General features: G+C 41.7%; 1 protein-coding gene across 5 annotated transcripts in view; it reads right to left on the minus strand.

The window, feature by feature from the left end:
* SULF1 (sulfatase 1) overlaps nucleotides 1-13421 on the minus strand; it is a 161739-nt gene that overhangs the window by 56358 nt on the left and 91960 nt on the right. For 4 of the 5 annotated variants that reach the window (XM_057735088.1, XM_057735085.1, XM_057735086.1 and 1 more), the window contains exon 5: nucleotides 5354-5593. In XM_057735088.1, the coding sequence (XP_057591071.1) occupies nucleotides 5354-5593 (240 nt within the window). Of the gene's footprint in view, nucleotides 1-5353; nucleotides 5594-13421 lie in introns of those variants that run through there. The other variant, XM_057735087.1, reaches the window with a different exon arrangement.

A 13421-nucleotide genomic window follows, 5' to 3' on the forward strand; every position in this document is an offset into this window, starting at 1 on the left:
CCTGTATTGCCATTATAGCGCATGTGGTTCGAAGTTTTTTTTCTATGCTTTGGCATTGGCAATTCAACTCAGCCAATGTCTGGGTATGTCACTAACACACCATCTATCCCTCCTCCTATATCATTCTCTTCTCTGGGCCATTAAACACTTCCCTTCTCAGTTGTTTAAGAAGCTGGAAGGGGGGGTTGGGTGACAGAGAGAAAGATCAGAAAGACCTGATGGTAATGATTATTGACTTCAGGCCATGGTACTTCTGTCCAGGACTACCTGTCACATGATACTTAGAAAAATTTCCTTGAACTATTTGAGGCAAAAGCATTTATTTTTAGGTCGGCAATAGTAACTACCTATACAAAAGGTTTCTGATGCTGTAGAGAAGTCAAATCTTATTTAATATAACAAATGATATACTAATTGAGCTTTTAGGGACTTCCCTGGTGGTCCAGCAGTTAAGACTCTGCACTTCCACTGCAGTTTAAGATTCTATCCCTGGTCAGGGAACCAAGATCCTGCATGGCCCGCGGCACAGCCAAAAAAAAAACTGAGCTTTTATTCCATATAATTATTAGATTTGGGGTAGCAGGATTTCACTGGTAGTAACTAAAAATTTACATAATTTTGAACTAATTTAAAATTATGATTTACTCTTATGTCACCTCGTACACATGAGTCTGTTTCCCCAACTAGATTACAATCTACTTACTTACAAGTCTAGCGAAGACAGGAATCTTACTTTATATCTCTTCATATGCCAATGTCTAGTATAGTTCTAAGCATAGTGTGGCTCAATGAATAGCATAGTATGCTATAGCTTATGTTTGCATACTTATCAAGAATCAATAATACCATAATTCATAAAAATGAGAATATTAGTTTGTCTTACTTGTAGTGAACGCTACATTACAAAAAATCTCAGAGAATAAATAAATGCACTTAATAAATATAAGTAACATAAATGAATTTTGTAACGTAAGAAGACACGAAACCAGAAAATTGATTAAACTGTCTACGTTGTTTTGTTACGAAAATAATTATTTACAAAAAAATTTTTATTGCAGGTCATTATTAAATATTGGCCCTTCCACCCCAGTGATGTGAAGTAGAATTAGGATGCCTAAAATTTAATTCATGTGATCTTACATATCCTGTGTTATGAGTATGATTTGAACACTACCATTTTTAAAGTAATCAATATGATTACAGTGATTATAATAAAATTACCATATATAATAATTTTGGATGGGAAAATATTTCTGCATTATATAGGTTGGAAAACTGGCCTCGACAAGTTCTCAAAACAAGTTCAAGGCAGAGCAAGGACGTGACTGCAGCTCTCCACCATTCGGTGCAGGGTTTTTTTCTAACACTTGATGCTGTCTCTCAAACATGGATTATTACTCTTACCTTAAAATTTATGCCAGGTTTTACATTCATGTCTATACCCGCACAAGAAATTTAAACTAAAAATTTTTTGAGCAGATAGGCAGAATTTTCCTTTTTATGATAGATAATCCAATATCATTCCCACTATATTAGAACATAAAATGCAATAGACACATTACTGTATTTTCCCTTCCTAAACATTCAAGCTGTTGTAGAGTCATATTTTCCATGAGTAAAGTTAGAAAAATTTAGGTTATAGCCAGTCCAAAAATATGCCTCGGTTCTGAAAAAGAAAAATCATGTCATACAACAGTAAATACAATATTGGATCAATTCAATTCATTTAAAGCCATGTATCCTGGATACTTCTCAAAATAAGCCTCTTAGCAATTTGTCTTCCCCGAGTTGTTCTTCACAAAACTGATTGCTGCTTTGCGCTTTCCTCCAGATGGATATTTACGTATAATACATGGTTCAGTTTCCGTCATTATTTTTCTTAGGTTCTCAGCTAAAGTTTCCAAATAATGTATTCATTATTAGGAAAACAATAAAATCTTTATATATTGGCTTTTCCCCCCACTAGTTTAGTGGCTTATAAATAATTATGCTGGTTTAATACCTACTCACCAATTCTCTTGATTTCCTAAGATATCTGTCATCCTGAGGTGCTTATCTGTGGATTTTCAAATGGGTCTCTGTCCCTGGTTGGATCGATAATTATTGTCACAGAGACATCTTTACTTCCTAATCGTCTGAGACACGTCAATATTTTCCCATCAAAGATGAATTTAAATTATGTAGCTCATTATCACTCTGCCATTTTAGTCTTCCAATTTCTAACTTCTCCGATTTACTAATGAGCACATCAAAATTTATTTTCCTGAGTGTATATCATCCATTTTCTATTCCTAGCTGAGTGTTTGGAAGACTCCTAAGTGTTTGGAAAAGTCCTGTTTCCCTTAAAGAATTCCTTTTGCTTTATAGGATGACTCACTATAAATTCCATTATTACCTAAGTGTTTAGACCCCTGGGAAGAAGGCTGGCTTCAGAATCTGAATTAGTTTCCAGCAGCAAATCTCCTCTCCCTGAAGCAGACAACTGACTGAAGCAGGCCCAATGGGCTGCACCAAAGGACGGACAGTTGACCTCAGGAAAGCCTGATGGTCTGCAGTTTCATCCTAGCCTTAACCCATAAGATTAGGGTAGCACACTGGAAAGCGCCCTGAAGACCAAGGTCCTATTGCCTGCTCTTCCTGTTAGAACATCAGATACGTCACTTCAGCAAGTCACCTTAATCTTGTGGGTCTAAATTTGTTCATCTGAGAATAAGGGAATTGAACTAAATTATCTCTGAGTTTTATGCAAGCTCTTGCAGGATGGACAAAGCATAGGATAACTGAAACAAGTATCAGAATACACTCCACTTCTTAGAAGCCACTGGTTTGTTTTCTCTTGGTGACCCAGTGAACTTTGTAATGGATGGCATTTCCATTTTTGCTTTTGCCATGTGGAAGTTTAGTTCCAAATAGGCCGCCTCTCTCTACAACCCCGTGGTGTGTCTGCAGTTTCTATATTAACCTTTGCCTTGATTTTAACTGGTTCTACCCTTCGTTTCCATTTGACAGGGTCCTTATTGCTCTGTATCCTATTATGTTTTTTGTGTCTCTGTCAGGTACTCTGGAATGAGGCACAATAGAAACGTATGTAAAGAAGTGAGATAATGATAGGAAGAGGAGAGACGCTGGGAGTCAGGTGTGCTGGATTCAGTCTGTCACTGACTAGCTTGTGACCTCTGCCTCTTCACTGGCAATATGCGCAAATCCTTTCAAAGTTGCCGGAAGAATTAGGTGAGAAAACTTAGCTAAAGTGCCTGGTACAGAGGAAGCAAGAGTCAAACAGCAGGTTCCCTTTTCCCCCCTTTCTTACCTGCTACCCAGTTTTACTGATGTATAATTGACAATCAAAAATTGTAAGTTTTACAACCTGATGGCCCGCCATACACAAACATTGTGAAATATTAACCACCACCAAGCCAATCAACAGATCCATCACTTCACATCTTTGCTAGTTTCCATATTTTTTTCTTTGTGGTGAGAACACGCAAGATCTAGCCTCTTAGCAAGTTTCAAGTACACAATAGGATACTGTCAACTATAGCCACACCACTGTTCACTGTCTCTCCAGAACTTATTATCTTCTTTTTGCCCTTTCTTGATTTAGCCCTGAAACAAATTAGCAAGTCCTAATGGATAGTTCTAAGCTCTGGGCAGGGTTCTCTGTGACACCTGCATCTCCATTTCCTGGGATGGACACTGTCCACACTGGTCTGGATATGGTAAGAGTTCTAACTCCCTAAGTTCCAACTCTCTCTGTCTCTCTATGTCTGCTACTAGGAATTAAATTATAGGCAGCCTGGGAGTTGAAAGGCACTGATTTCATACAATGCTTCCCATGAACAAAACACAATTTGGTGGTCAAAATCAGGAACCAGACATCAGGGGACCATTTCTGATTTTGCTCCTGAGCTGGTCACACAATATTTGAAATCCCCATATCAGTTGTCAAATGGAGCCAAGTTCATTTGCTGTTTTTGAACCCTACAGGGATGTTTGATAGATTTGCAAATTATGTTAGAGCTCTCCGATGAAAGGTGCTATAAATTTAAATCACTTATGTGGGAAAACACACTCAGGATACGGCACTCCGAGTAACCTAGTTTCTTTCTGAAGCGTAAGCAAACACCCTTGAGGTTTATGGGAGGAGTTTCTTCTGCGAGTGGAGATCTTGAGATGCCTGTGGATGACAATGCTATCATATCCATGATCAATATTTTCACCCACAGATAACAAGTGTTAAGTGCCCACAAGGCACTCTGCAAAGAAGCAAATGGCCACATATTTCCCAAGTCCAGTGGGAAAGATTAATTGCATTTTTAAAAAAGATCTGAGAGAATACATTTATCTGAAATCCTTCCTCTTAAAACTTTAGAACAGAGAATCTGTAGACCTGAAAATCATTTCTAATAAGCTTTAATGATGACACCCTTAATTCTTAGGAATAAGTCTAGTTGGTTCTGAAAAAACTATTTTTCATTACAGCCCCGCAATCAATATCTTTGTTTCCTTTCATGAAGAAATGCTCAGAAAACCCAAGGAGAGCATATAAATGCTGGGGGAATAAAGACTTTGGGGACAACTTTACAGGAAGGAGCCTTGCTTCTTTCTTAGAAAAACTGGCATGATGGTCAGGACTTCTCTGGAAGGAGGTCTCCAATTTTCAAGAGACCAGCTAACCAAACTGCTCATCTCTGTAGGTTAAACAATGCTAAAAGGTGTAGCAATTGGGATGACCTCCTTTTCTGGAAGGTGAGGGTGAACATTTGAGATCTAAAAGTAACTACAACTAAGCTAAAGAAACTCCCCATCCCATTAATTAAGTAAATAGATGAATAAGTAAGGCACACCTCATTGGATTATTTCATTCAGCTATTCATGAATTCAAGAAATAAATTTGCTAATCTATTGCACCCGTGATCCCGAGGCAGGTGCTAAGCAATTTCAAAGCACTTGATGATTTCCCACTGACCCAATCGGCAAGAATTTGCAAACAACTAAGGCAAGGCTCCAGCTGCTCCAGGGTGTCTGGAGATTTGGGAGGCTGAGGTAAGCGGGTTCATGGGATGAAAACTCCTCTGCCGCAGGTTCTCCTGGAACACTACAATTGCTGGGTGCTCTGACGGGGACAACCCTTTCTTAACGTGTCCACTGAGAATCATTCTGATTTTTCTCTAAGGGATCTCTTGCGGGACATTCATCAGAGGGAAAAGAAAGGGACGGGGAGGATGCTGAGAGAGTCAAGCCTAGACTCATTCCATTTAGGGACTGATTAGAACTTCACATGTTTCACGACACTGTACATTTTCCTGAGATGTGATACCAGAGGTTCACGGGCTAGAAGCTCTCCCTTTACCTGTTCTGTAGCCGGTGCTGTTCAGATAGACAGCAAAAGTCCGAGGCTCGTGCACTGCCTGCCAGGAGGGGGAAGAGCAGTTCTCGTTGTTGGTGTAGATGTTATGGTTGTGCACGTACTTGCCCGTGAGCATGGAGGAGCGGGAGGGGCAGCACATGGGCGTCGTCACGAAGGCGTTGGTGAAGGTGGCCCCCCCACGCTCCATAATCTTTCTGGTTTTGTTCATGACTTGCAGGGACCCTGAAAAGCACAACACCAGCACTGTTAGCAGACAGCACGGCACGATCACCCCCTGATGTCACGTCACTCAGAGACTCTGTTCCCTTTACTTGTTAATTTCCCTCCCTGGTCTTGAAGGAGGCTATCACATGACTAGCTGTCATTCCCAGAAAAAAATGCAACATTTGGGATTCTACCATCTCAAGTATTTCGCAGAATGAAAACACATTTCAGCTTCTCCCCTCTTTAATCACAAAGAAAAAAAAAAGCAGGCTAATCTGATCATTAAAGCTAGAACTTTAGAGATGAAGCAGATTCAAAGGCCAGAAGCCCTTTGAAGATTTCAGAGAGTATCAAACAGAGCATCAGAACTCCTAGCTCACCTCACTCACACCATGCTACCAACACTGCAGAGATGATGAGATGGAGTGTTTTCATCATATGAAATAAAAGAGGGAATTGATATTCAATCAAGTAAAAGTCCTTCCAAAATGCCTGTGTTTAATTAAAAAAAAAAAAAAAGATCTTCAATGTAGCTTAGTATCCTCTAGAAAACTCACCACTTACCTGCCAGTTTTCCTACCAGGATAGCACAATCAGTTTTTATTTTCATCTCTTTCCATGTAGTTTTATTCTTATTTTAAAATATTTTTAATATTTACTTATTTTGGCTGTGCCAGGTCTTAGTTGCGGCATGAAGGATCTTCATTGCGGCATGCGGAATCTTTAGCTGCAGCATGTGAACTCTTAGTTGCAGCATGTGATATCTAGTTCCCTGACCAGGGATCAAACCCAGGCCCCCTGCATTGGGAGGGAGGAGTCTTACCCACTGGACCACCAGGGAAGCCCCTGTTTCCATGTAATTTAAAAAGATGGGTTGTTTGCTTATGAAAGAGCGATGATTCTATTGCACTCAAAAGTATTTGCATAGTAGTAAAATATGCCATTTGAACTGTAAAGGTTGAAATTGTACATAAGATTGCTGAGGAAGAAAAAAAAATCTATTTCGATTACTCTATCCAGCCAAACATGGCAGCTGAAACCCATCCAAATACTGCAGAGGAAAAAAAACCTCGGGCCAGAATTCAATAGTCTTTTCAGGACTTGTCAAGAAATGCACTACAGAGCACTACAGCCAAGCCCATTGCATTTCAATCCTGGAGCCTCACATTTCCAACAGGTCCTGCTTCTTCCAAAGAAAGGGAGAAAGTCTATGTAGTTTTCCAGCAGGGAAGGAAATCGTAATGCAAGCCAGGCAAGCATTCAGGGCAGAAGAGAAGCACGCAGCCATCCAAAAAGCCACAGTTAGCCTGATTTTTTTTCACATATGAGCTCTTACCATTCACATGAAAACAGAAAAGACGGTTTCTAATTTGGTCTCCTTAGAGCTCTCTAAAATACGCTTCAGTTAGGAGGATTCCTGACTGCTTTTTCTCCCCTGGTTGTCTTCAGGAGATCAAGCAACCAGTTTGCCGTCAGTGAGTAACACGTGGTGAGCGCCCACTTCATGTTTAGCGTTCATTCTATTGACCTCGACTCTCTGGACTGGTCCCCCCAAGCGCAGCATTAACAAAAGAAACAAAAAATTCTCTGCTGCCTCTGATCATCAGTAGTAAACTATCTAGATGAGAACTTACATATGAACATGGGGGGATATTTGCAAAGCAAGGTAGACGTGAGTGCGGATATAGCAGCAGCAGGATATATAAAGACAGTGGAGACTGAAGGCGATGTTTAATAAGAGCTCTGTCACAGGAGATGAGGACAAATGGAAGGAAAGGAGGAAGAAAAACATGGGATGGGCAAAGTTTATTGTGGGTGGCATGGGGAGGGTGGTATGCAGGGTATGCTGAAGGTGGGAAGAAGTAAGTGGAGTGATGAAAATGGCACATGGGTTTTCTGGAATGAAAATGAATATGAAGACTTCTCTTGATGAAATGGGAAAGCAGAGCTAGCAAATAGCTTGGAGGCTGGGCAGAGAGATTCGGATTTGACAGAATAGACAAAATGACGGCAGAGTAAGTTCTTTGCCAAAGGCATGAAGGACATGATAGGAAAAAAGTCTTTGAGAGCTGTTGCCCTGGCAGTGGAGGTATGTGCGCTGCGGGGGAGTGGGGGGTGGTGGTGCAGGAACAGGCTAGTCCACCAAGGACATGGCCAAGAGGTTGCTGAACCCCCCAGGCCATGGGGTGATAAGAACTTGAACTGGGTTATGCCTCTAAAATAGAGTGACTCTTAAGAAGCAGAACCAAGAGATATTGTAATGCATCAGAAGGCTGTGAGTTGACTAATACATTACAGTTTTCAGCCTGGGAAGAAAGCTGGGAAAGGAATGGCTTCACTGTTACTCAAGAAGTAACTAACAAGAAATATGCCCTATAGAAGATCGAAGAAGTGCGTTTTAGAAATATTGTGTCTTATATTTGTGTTGGTTGATCATACAGGGGAAAAGTTCTGGAGATAAACAGATGAACAGAGCCACGGGAGTGTGGGGAGAGTTCGAAGTGGATACCAAAGTCCATTCACTTAGTCCACTCTTCTCTTTAGAAATCTACTGCGATTACTTATGGTAATAGCTTGAATTTTGGGAAAACTCAGCAAACACTGTTGACCAATTTTTATTGCCTAATAGTCTCTCCATGTCAAAGAATGACTTCTCGGAGTTTCCTCATGAGCCTAACTGGACTAAAATTTAAAAAAAAAATGCAGCTGGAGGCCATCCTCCAAGTTCCCAATCACAAAGCTGCAACCTCTAGTTTACAGACTCCTTTGGACTATAGCACAAATCTGATCTAAGCTCAAATAATACACAAACTAGGGACTAAAACTCAGTCCCATGCATCATCTCTGGACTTGCCCCAGCCAGGACTCTCCTCTCATTCTAAGTATCACTCTTTTCTTAACTGGGCTGGTTGTGTTGAGGAACTTAAAAAAAATCCCTCCAAATGCTCTGCTTCCAACTGGTCCTCACATCAAAGGGAACAATGAAGACATTTGGTCCCTGCTGGTGCTGTGACCATGGCAGCTCCACAGGCGGGGTTCCCAACTGTGACATTCCTGAATGTGAGTATCTGGCTTGAAGTGTCTCAGTAAAGAAAAGATTCTGAGACAATGCTTCTCTGACTTTAAAAATCACCTGGAGAGCGTCTTAAATCACAGAATTCTGGGTCCACCCTGAGATGCTGATTTAGTGAGACCAGGGAAGGACCCAAGAATTTGCATTTCTAACAAGCTCCCTGATGATGCTGGCACTGCCTGTCCGTGGACCACTCTTGGAGACGTATTCGAGGCCCAACATGGAACCAGGGAAGCCTCGAACTGGAAGAGACTTCAGTGGGCGCCTCATTTTAAGTGATCTAAGTGGCTTAGGCCACTTCCAGGGCTGTAAGAGAGGCAGACAGGAAAAGAAAACACTGATGATACTCTCATGCATTTTATACTTACTCCCACTTCTAAGTGCTTCCCATGCAGCAACTCATTTAATCCTGACAATAACCTTCCACAGTGGGTGCTGTTATTTATTATTCTTATATCAGGGATTATAAAACTGAGGTGCAGAAGGGTTAAACAATGTGTCCGGGCCACAGACCCTAAGCAGCAGAGCCCAGATGCAAAGGTAGGCAATCTGCTCAGAGACCATCGTCTTAAGCTCCAACTAGGCTGAGTACTGGCTGTGACACTGATATTCTCAAGACTGAGCCACAGAAGTGATGTCTGCGCGTAGCCAGGATGTGTCTTTTTCTGTAGTCTCATATTTTGCTTCATCTGGCCTCTTGGGGAGATACTAACAGACAGTAAAGCCTGCCTCGTGCCCTCTTATGTGTTGAAGTGATTTCGGTAGCTCGGGCCCAGGTAGGGGTGGGTGGACTACAGATATGTCTGCCTTCAGAAGCTGACAGTCAGGGATTTCCCTGGTAGTCCAGTGGTTAAGACTTCACTTTCCAATGCAGTGGGTGTGGGTGCAGTCTCTGGTCGGGGAACTAAGATCCCATGCTTCGTGGCCAAAAAACATAAAACAGAAAAAATATTGTAACAAATTCAATAAAAAGACTTAAAAAAAAAAAAAGAAACGATGCTTTTAAAAAAAAAGAAGCAGCAGCTGACAGTCACAATGGTGTTAAATGCTGCCTCTGGTCTCGGATTCCCTGCGTAGATACAGATGTTGGAGCGCAGGTATCATACCTCTTCCCTCTGCTGAGTCACCGTGCCTCAACAAGGTAAGCACAAAGCTCCTTCTCCTCTCTTAACGACTGTGCAATGATTAATGTCAGTCAACAGCACTGCCTTGCCCTTCATCTATGGCCACTGCGATTGCACCATTGATTTTTCATTGGGAAATGATCGAAAACTATTATGCATAAAAACAACTCATAATTATGCATTTCCGGCTTGAGAGTAGTGGATGGGACCACATCTTGTCCTATAGCTGGAAGGACTCAGTTTTGTTTTAAGCTGAAGCTCCTCACCTCTTTGGGTTTCAGGCCTTTGGTGCCTAAATTGCAAATCGTGCTGATTCTTAGTTATCCGACCAATTATTTCATAGGAATGATATGAAGCTTAAGGCTGAAGACTCATAACAAGATTCCCAAAGCAGGGCTTAGGAGGATGAGCATGGGAAGAGAAAGAACCCTGGATTTGGACGTGGAGGGAAACATCTGGGTTTTCGTCACAGATGAGCCTGAACAAGTCATTTACCCTCTTTGGTTTGTGTTTCTCAGCTGTAAAGCGGAGCTAATAGTAGCTCCCCAGAATAGTCAGCAGGGTTGTTGAGCACCTGGCATGAGCTGTGATCACCTCAGCCCTGACCTGTTTCATTTACTCACGCCTTTTCCATCTCCCTCTCTGTAATCACACCTGAATTCTGAAGCTAAGGTGAGAACACAGAGGTTGCCATAGACCGAATGTCTGCATCCTTCCCAAATGTATAGGTTGAAAACTAAAACCCAAGGTGATGGTGGTAGGAGGCGGGGGCTTTGGGAGGCGATTAGGTCATGAGGGTGGAGCCCTCACGAATGGGATTAGCACCCTCGTAAAAGAGACCTCAGAGAGCTCCCCTGCCCCTTCCTCCATGTGAGGACACAGTGAAAAGATAGCCATCTATGAACCAGGAAATGGGTCCCCACCAGACACCAAATCTGCTGGAGCCTTGGATCTTACACTCTTCAGTCTCTAGAACTGTGAGAAATAAATGTCTGATAAATACCCAGTCTGTGGTATTTGGTTACAGCAGTGCTCAGGGACTAAGACAGAGGTCAGCTGCTTTGTCTATGTTTGAAGACGTAAAATGTTAACACTGGCTTAAGGACATCTGTTCCCCTCCACCCATCACACACTGTCCCCCACGCCCTCTTAAGCAAGAAGCCTGACTTCATTATCATTTAAAATTGTCCTTTGAGGTGGAAGCCTGACAGGGATGCTATGAAGTGACCGTAATTAAGTCCAGTAGCTGGCACAGGGGCACTGCTGACTAGGCTGGCTTGAGGACAGGGAAGGTCCAGGCCACAGCTGAGTCTTGGTGCTGCCAAGAAAAGCTGTCCAAGCGCCAGAGTTCCAGGTTGGGATTGGGGATGTCTGCCATCGCTCCTGCAGGGATGGGGATGCTCTGACAGCAATCGGCTGTGGACCAGAATGCTGCTAGCTCGGCGGTGAGCGGGAGAGGAGAAGTGACACTCTTCGGGAATCTTGCAAGATCCACTAGGTTTGCAGTTCTGGTGGAGTTAAAAATCAAGGCCCCAGCAATGGTCCTTTGGAGGGGGTAAGTGCTGGGTTGCTGGGACTGGACAGAGCCACAGCCAGGAATTTAAATCATTCTACAGGCTTCGACTCATTTACTCCCAAATCATATGTGTGAAAAAAAGGTCAGGAGGGAGAAAATGTCCCGCTAATCAGAATGACTTTACCAAAATCACATAGAGAGTTTGGAATACTTCACGTACATGTTAAACTTTACAACAAAGCTTTGCCTTTCTTGATTCAAATATCTAAGCATTTGCTTATTCAATATTTTGTATTATCAAACATCAAAATTTTTATCGAGGCTGTTTATCACATCCAGAAAAATTCATAAAAGCAGAAATTCAATAATATCAATAAATTTCATCATCCTCAGCCTTTAAGGAAGTGCCAGGCATGTGGCACTCATACACACTTGGCTTCATAGGGTGACACACCTCCATGTGAATTGCAACAATTCATGGTTTGATGAGTGACAATGACAAGCAAACACAACTCATTAAAAGTGCAAGGTTGTTTCTAGAAGCCACTGTTTTATGATGGGGTAAGGCTAATGCTTTAAGTAAATAAATGGCCTGTACTAAGCACATCCCTGCTATTTTCCTATGCCAACAGTTAAGTATGGAACCTTAAACAGTGATATTTCCCATATTAAAAACGGCTTTATTGGTATATTGAAAATTTTAATTCTGAAAGCATTAGAAAAAAAAATAACATAATCAAATGGTATACCTTTTTCTACCAAAACTATGGAATTGATAGGAAAAAAACCAGATGTTTCAGCTAAAACCAGAGGAGGGAAACAAGTGGGGGAAGAAGGGACCAAGAAGCAGATAATAAACCTGTCTGGCATGTTTCCAGGTCACTCGGACTCATTGTTTTTTCCCCTAAAGAGCTAAAGGCCATTAAAAGTGGAGACTACGTTTTTAAGGGAATGGAAGTAAAAATGCCTACAGGGCTAGACAGAGAAAGTAGGCAAGGGAAGGCAGCCAGGTACAAGAAAAATCACAGAGCTTCCCTCTTCCCAGTTTCCTACGTCTGATAGAGATGTGCGTATACAGAACTTTCCCCTGACTATAAAATCACGCAGTATGGGCATGACAGAAGGGGAAGTGCTCCTTGCCCTAAGTGTTGGGGAGCAGTGGAGAGTGGTGGGGACTGTAAGGGCCTGGGGAGCACATGCCCCACATAATGGGGGCAGCTTCGACTCCCCTTTAAGCATTTAACTGATGGCTGCCTCATGGGAATATAAGCCCTCATTCTTCTGAACTTACTTTTTTCAAAAAAAAAAATTTATTTTTTTATTTGGTTGCGCTGGATCTTAGCTGCGGCAGGCAGGCTCCTTAGTTGTGGCATGCAAACTCTCAGTTGCAGCATGCGTGTGGGATCTGACCAGGGATCAAACCCAGACCCCCTGCATTGGGAGAATGGAGTCTTAACCACTGCGCCACCAGGGAAGTCCCTGAACTTTCAAGAAAAGTCAGAATCTGAATTTTTTTTTATTGTAAAATTACCTGATTTTTAAAATGTTTCCTTGATTTTAAAAAGTGTGCTGGTTGGTCAAACAAAACACATCCGTGGGCTAGCTCTGGACTGTAGATCCCATTTGGGACCTCTGCTTTAGGCAAAGTGTTTCCATGTATTTAAGGTTTCTTAATTTTCCTTATGATCTAAGAGAAGCATTGGGTCAGCGTTACTGAGATGTTAGCACCAGTGCAACTTCCTAAGAATTTAAGAAATGTCACACTTAGCCAGATCAGTGGTCTAATCAGCTCACTATTTTGTTTCTCAGAGTGGTGCTCAGGGACCATTTGGGAAAGACTTAGAGCCTAATCTCTTTGACTCTACTCTCAGAAAGTTAGGGGAGTCCCACAAGCACTTGTGATTTTCTTCTTTTTGATTTGTAAAATATTTCAAGTGCAGGGAAAAACAGAATAAATGTCTCCTAGCTTTATCAAAGCTTAACATTTGATCATATTTGCTTCATATATATATATATATATATATATAAAACATATTTTATTTAAAATAAAATACGGATACTCCTGATGTTCTTGGTTACTCTTCCTTCCCCAGATGGTAACCATCATCCCAAACTTCATGTTGATCATGTCCA

This window comes from Hippopotamus amphibius, chromosome 5 (assembly GCF_030028045.1).
Source record: "Hippopotamus amphibius kiboko isolate mHipAmp2 chromosome 5, mHipAmp2.hap2, whole genome shotgun sequence".
Classification (NCBI taxonomy): Eukaryota; Metazoa; Chordata; class Mammalia; order Artiodactyla; family Hippopotamidae; genus Hippopotamus; species Hippopotamus amphibius.